The sequence below is a fragment of the Rhinopithecus bieti genome, unplaced genomic scaffold (assembly GCF_001698545.2).
Source record: "Rhinopithecus bieti isolate Rb0 unplaced genomic scaffold, ASM169854v2 scaffold_10657, whole genome shotgun sequence".
Taxonomy (NCBI): domain Eukaryota; kingdom Metazoa; phylum Chordata; class Mammalia; order Primates; family Cercopithecidae; genus Rhinopithecus; species Rhinopithecus bieti.
This window is the reverse complement of record NW_016806691.1, coordinates 1,111,403-1,117,587: the sequence shown is the minus strand read 5'-3', so window position 1 is coordinate 1,117,587 and position 6,185 is coordinate 1,111,403. Positions and strand designations below refer to the sequence as shown.

Here is a 6,185-nt window from a genome sequence, read left to right as displayed (position 1 = left end):
AATAGTTTTGTGTTCATGGCTTAGAATAAGCACTTTTTACTATCTTATAACATTTCTTTGAGAAAAACTTTCAAGGTGTACATGCCTTATTAAAGGGAAAAGATACCTATTTTCTATTTTAGGTTCACTTTTTCTAAATGAAAGTTATTTTTTGTTCGATTTTGTTGTGTACCAGTTTAATAGTTCTGTTTTCATGGCTTAAAATAAGCACTTTTATAATGTCTCTTTGAGAAAAGTAAACTTGTAAGGTGTAGCTCATTTTTAAGTTGGGTCCTTTGTGTACTTTAGAACACATTGAACAAGAAAGAGGCCTATCTAAATTAATATTTGAAATAAAATTACTTTTCTTGAATTTTTTTTCTTAATACTATGATTCATCATACCATTAAGAAACAAGAATTAGTCATGAGCCTAGGTTCCATATTCATTATGTGCACATGCACATATATAATCTCATATCTTCCTACTCTTCTAGTAAGCAATTTCTCTTCTAAGATATAAAAACCTCAGAGGTAGAAATTTATCTGTTTATGTGCATAAACATTCTACTGGTTTAAAGCACAGAATATTTTTTGTAAAACTATGCTGTTCATCACACAGGTTTATATGTGACTAAAATTTTCATGACTGAAATTTGAAGGTCATATATATATGTATATGTATAACCTTATGTATATTGGGAAATTTATGCACATGTTTGTAATACTTTTTGCTCTAGATAGTGGTAATTTTTCTGCCTTAGTGTTCTACTTATATGCAAATGGACTCAACAGTTGCTATAGGACAGAATCTAAGTTTATGCATGTTAAATGTGACCCATAATATATATAATTATGTATCTTTTGTTAGAAAACGTGGATTGTATGATGTGTGAATTATATCTCAAAGCCATTTCAAAAAAAAACCCAACATGATTATGTAACAGTAGATGATGGTAATAACAGGTATATACTGTGGCTCAGCAGCTATAAATTTATTGTTCCTATGTTATTCAAATAATTTTGTATATACAGGTGAGGTGTATCTTCTAGAGGTTTTTATAGCCTGTGTCAGATTGAATTTATGTGATGTACTTTTTAAGAGGTAGTGATGTGATTCTAAGAGCTTGGACTTCAGAATCAGGCAGATATGGGTTTAAGTTATAGGACCTTAAGTCATTTAATCTCTATGAGCCTTATTTTCATCATTTGTAAAGTGAACATAACACTGCACATATCTCAGAAGCCTTTTTGTAAATGCTAGAGCTCTCTCTAGATATATAGATGTGAAATACCTAGGTTAATACTTAGCAGATTGAGAGGACATCAGTAATTATTAACTCTTACTATAGCATTAGAGTATTGAAAACAGTAACTGCTTGATTGCTTTTCTGGGCTAGAAACATTGTAAAATAAAATAATTGTAAAATTTCCTAGGAAGTTTGTTTAAAAGACTGCTTTTGGACTTGATAACAGACATACCTTTTCTCTCCCTTTTCCCCACTCTGGGAAAATTACAATAGCTTTACTGAAATGACCCATGTCATACTTATTTAATGAATTTATGTAAATGTTTGTATTTTTACATATATTTAACAAATGACTTATTAAAACATTTACAGTTGATGCAATTTTAAAACAATTTTAAAATTTTTATCTTCCAGTTGGATGAAACAGGTTTCAGATTTCTCTGGTAGAATTGAGAATTGTTACATATATTGAATGAAATTTATTACAGGATATTTTCCCCCTTTCTTCAAACTTCTGAAGAAGACATATGTTTTATGGAGTATTGGTGTTTTTGTATTTTACTCAGAAAATAAGTTTCGACATTTATTTTTAGAATAAATCTAAGGGATTTACTTTAAACATTGTTTTTAGGGAAAATGGTATCATCGGAGGCAAGCTGTAAAAGAATTACATAGTACATTGATACGTCTTTTAAATGAATTGCTGCCATGGGAACCGAAGTTAATGAAGGCTTTCCAAAGAAACAGGTAATTCAAACGTTATAATCTGTTTTACTTATTTTATGGTCCTTAATTTATGATTTTTGGATGATGTCCTGGAATCATTGAGTAGTTTTCCAGTCATTTGTAAATCGGCAGATATTTTTGACTGCCCACTGTGTGCAAGGCATTTTCTAAGCCCTGAGAAAATACTGTTGACTAAACAAAGCCCCTACTCTGTGACTTACATTGTCATGGGAAAAAACACACTCAGATGTCAGATGGCAAAAGAAATGCTGTGAAGAAAAATAAAGCAAGCTAAGGGGGTTAAGAAATGGCCGATTTGGGCGGGATGAAGGATACTCTTTAATCAGGTGTCAGGGAAAGCTTCCCTGGTGAGTTGGTGTTTGAACAGAGACCTTAAAGAAATGAGGAAGGGAGCTGTGTGGATTTCTGAGGGGAAAGCAGAGGGAATAAAAGGCACTAAAACCCTAGAGTTGATAGCATGTTTGGCGTTTAGTGGAGATGCAAAGAGGCAAGTGTATCCAAAGCCGAACAAGTGAAGAGAAATGTGGTAACAGGCAAGAGTCAAAGAGGTAAGGAGGAAGGAAGCCAGATCATGTAGATATTTAAGAATTTGAGTTTTTACACTGAGGGAGATGAGAAGTCATTGAAGGGTTTTAAGCAGGGAAGGGATATGATCTGATTTATGTTTTAAAGCGATCACTCTTAACTGTTGGGTTGAGATAAATATGGTACAAAGATGAAAGCTGGTTTTAATTTTTAAAACATTAAAATTCCTTAATTTTCTAAGCATCAGTTTACTTATTACAAATGAGAATAATAACAGTACTTACCTCTCAGTATGTGTGGCACATAAATATTCAACAGATGTTAGTTAAAAATTCCTTTCAATTTATTTATGTTTTAAATTATTGTTAAGGACCTCATAGTCATTTAATCAGTATACTTTAGCAGTATACTATAGCAGTAATCCAGTATACTATACTGGATTACCAGTATACTATAGCAGTAATCCAGGAGAAAAATGGTAGAGGCTTGGACCAGGATAGTAGCAGTGCAGATACCAAAGAGTGGCTGGATTCTGGATATATCTTGAAAGTAGGATTGGTAGAATTTGCTTAAGGATTGGATATATGGGATATGAGAGAAAGTGAGGAGTGAGAAAAATGGTACCCACTATTTTTGGTCTAAACAACTGGAATAATGGAATTGCCATTAACTGAGATAGGGGAAACTCAAGGAGTAGCAAATTTGAGAGGTAGAGGGGATTGAAGAGTTTGGATTTGAACATGTTAACTTTGATATGCTCTTTAGACATCTAATTGGTGTTATTGAATAGGCAGTTCGGTATAGGAGTCTGAGTTCAAGGAGTCTGGAGGTACAAATTTGGGAGCTGTCAGCATCTTGATTGTATTTAAAGACATAAGGCTGGTAGAAATCATCTAGTATATGAGCATAGATAGAGAAGAAAACAAAAGCGAGTACTAGATCTTCCAGCATGTAGAAGTGGCCAAGATGAGTAGGACTCAGCAGAAGAGACTTTGAAGGAGCGCTCAATAAAATAGGAGGATAGTCAAGGAAGAGAAGTGTTTTGGAAACCAGGTAAGGAAATGTTTCATAAAGGAGGACTGCTCATGATGGGTTGAGGAAATGAGAAATAAGAATTTATTATTTAATTTGGCAACATGAGGATCATATTAATGACCTTGGTGAGCTGTGGTAGTAGAAAAGTGGATAAAAGTCTTAGAAGTCTATTTAGGAGAATTAGGGGAAAGATATGGAAGAGTCTTCTTTCATGGAGTTTTGCTATAAGGTGGAATAGAGAAATGGAGCAGTATCTGGAAGGAAAAGAGGTTAAGAGAATGTGTTTTGTCGTTGTTGTTGATGTTATAGAGTAACATGTTTGTGTACTGATGGAAATGATCTAGTAGACAAAAAATGGATTCAGGTAAAGGAAGGGACATTTGGTAGAGTGTTATCCTTGATTAGGTAAGAGGATGCATTTAAATGGAGGTGTTAGCTTAGGTAGGGAGATGGAGAATAGGAATATACATTAAGGTGAGTTGCACATGAGGTGTGAGCATGTGAAAGTTCTCTTCTGATTGCCTCCATTTTTCTTGAAATAAGAAGTAAAGCCATTAACTGAGACCAAGAAGGTTACTGAGAGTGAGAAGGGAGGAGAACTTTATACTATCTCCACATAGATATTTTTTCATTCCAATTTTATAGATTGAAAGGGAAATTCATTTTGTGATTATCATTTAGTAACCCATTCTCATACCTTTCACAGCCCTCATGTGCTTCCGTAAAACCCTTAACAATAATTTAAAACATAAATAAATTGAAAGCAATTTTTAACTAACATCTGTTGAATATTTATGTGCCACACATACTGAGAGGTAAGTACTGTTACTATTCTCATTTGTAATAAGTAAACTGATGCTTGAAAATTAAGGAATTTTAATGTTTTAAAAATTAAAAGCCACTTTGGGAGGCTGAGGTGGGTGGATCACGAGGTCAGGAGAGGAGCCCATCCTGGGTAACATGGTGAAACCCCGTCTCTACTAAAAACACAAAAAATTAGCTAGGCGTGGTGGCGGGCGCCTGTAGTCCCAGCTACTCGGGAGGCTGAAGCAGGAGAATGGTGTGAACCCGGGAGGCGGAGCTTGCAGTGAGCCGAGATTGCTTCACTGCACTCCGGCCTGGGCAACAGAGCAAGACTCCGTCTCAAAAAAAAAAAAAAAAAAAAAAAAAATTAAAGCCTGGGCAATATGGTGAAACTGTGTATGTATAAAAAATACAAACATTAGCCAGGTATGGTGGTGCATGCCTGTGGTCCCAGCTACTCAGAAGGCTGAGGTGGGTGCATTTCTTGATCCTGGGAGGTGGAGGTTACCGTGAGCCAAGATTGTGCCACTTGTACTCCAGTCTGGCGATAAAGCGAGACCCTATCTCAAAAAACTAAATTAAAATTGAACGTCTTACAACTAGTAAGTAACAGAGGTAGGACTTAAAATCTAATGTGCACAAATAAGAATGTGTAGTAAAAATAAATTGGAGAACATGACCAGGTGTGGTGGCTTATGCCTGTAATCCCAGCACTTAAGGAGGCCAAAGTGGGCAGATCACAAAGTCAGGAATTTGAGACCAGCTTGGCCAACATGGTAAAACCCTGTCTCTACTGAAAATACAAAAATTAGCCAGGTGTGGTGGTGTGCGTCTGTAATCCCAGCTACTCAGGAGGCTGAGGCAGGAGAACTGCTTGAACCCAGGAGGCAGAGGTTGCAGTGAGCTGAGATCGTGCCACTGCACTCCAGCCTGGGTGACAGAGTAAGACTCTGTCAAGGAAGGAAGGGAGGAAGGGAGGCAGAGCGGGAGGGAGGAAATAGAGAACATATGTTCATATTTCTTTTTTGAATAAACAACACTAAGGGTAAAAGTTGAGGATAGGGTAGAAAACTTCGTTGAAAACAAAAGGAATAATAAAGGATCTCTAAAATACTAGATGTTTCCATCTCTAGTTTCTCAGAAATAAAGCTATTATGTTTTATATGAAAAGATCTCTGTGAAAGATTACTTTTCAGCTTTGTTTTCCTAGGCTTAATTTTAAAACATTTCTATTAAGACTGAAGGGTTTAGATACAATTACTCCCAGGATTAAGTGATAGATTTGTTACTCTCTGCATAATAGTCACAAAAATAGATACTGGTGCTTAGAATTTCTGGCTTAAACTTTTTTAAATGACCTTTTAAGATGTGTTATAGTCAGTAATTTTAAGACTCTCTAATCTGTCAGTGCAGCTAGAAAAAAAATTATTGTTGTCTCATTTAATTGGTCTAACAGCAATCTTTATAAAGATGATCAGGCCAGACACCGTGGCTCATGCCTGTAATACCAGCAATTTGGGAGGCCGAAGCAGGTGGATCACGAGGTCAGGAGATCGAGACCATCTGGCTAATATGGTGAAACCCTGTCTCTATTAAAAATACAAAAAATTAGCTGGGCATGGTGGTGGGCGCCTGTAGTCCCAGGTACTCTGGAGGCTGAGGCAGGAGAATGGCGTGAACCTGGGAGGCGGAGCTTGCAGTGAGCCGAGATGGCGCCACTGCACTCCAGCCTGGGTGACAGAGCGAGACTCTGTCTTAAAAAAAAAAAAGATGATCAGATGGCAGATGGTATGTTCAAATCTGTATTCTGAAATTTGCAGATATGTGTGTGTGTGTGTGTGTGTGT

At 36.2% G+C, this 6,185-nt stretch overlaps 1 protein-coding gene across 1 annotated transcript in view; it reads left to right on the top strand.

Annotated features, from left to right (window-relative positions):
* Positions 1–6,185, top strand: part of BRD10 (bromodomain containing 10) — a 90,867-nt gene that overhangs the window by 78,318 nt on the left and 6,364 nt on the right. Inside the window, 1 exon segment of the mRNA XM_017877455.1 lies at positions 1,860–1,975. Within this exon segment, the coding sequence (XP_017732944.1) occupies positions 1,860–1,975 (116 nt within the window).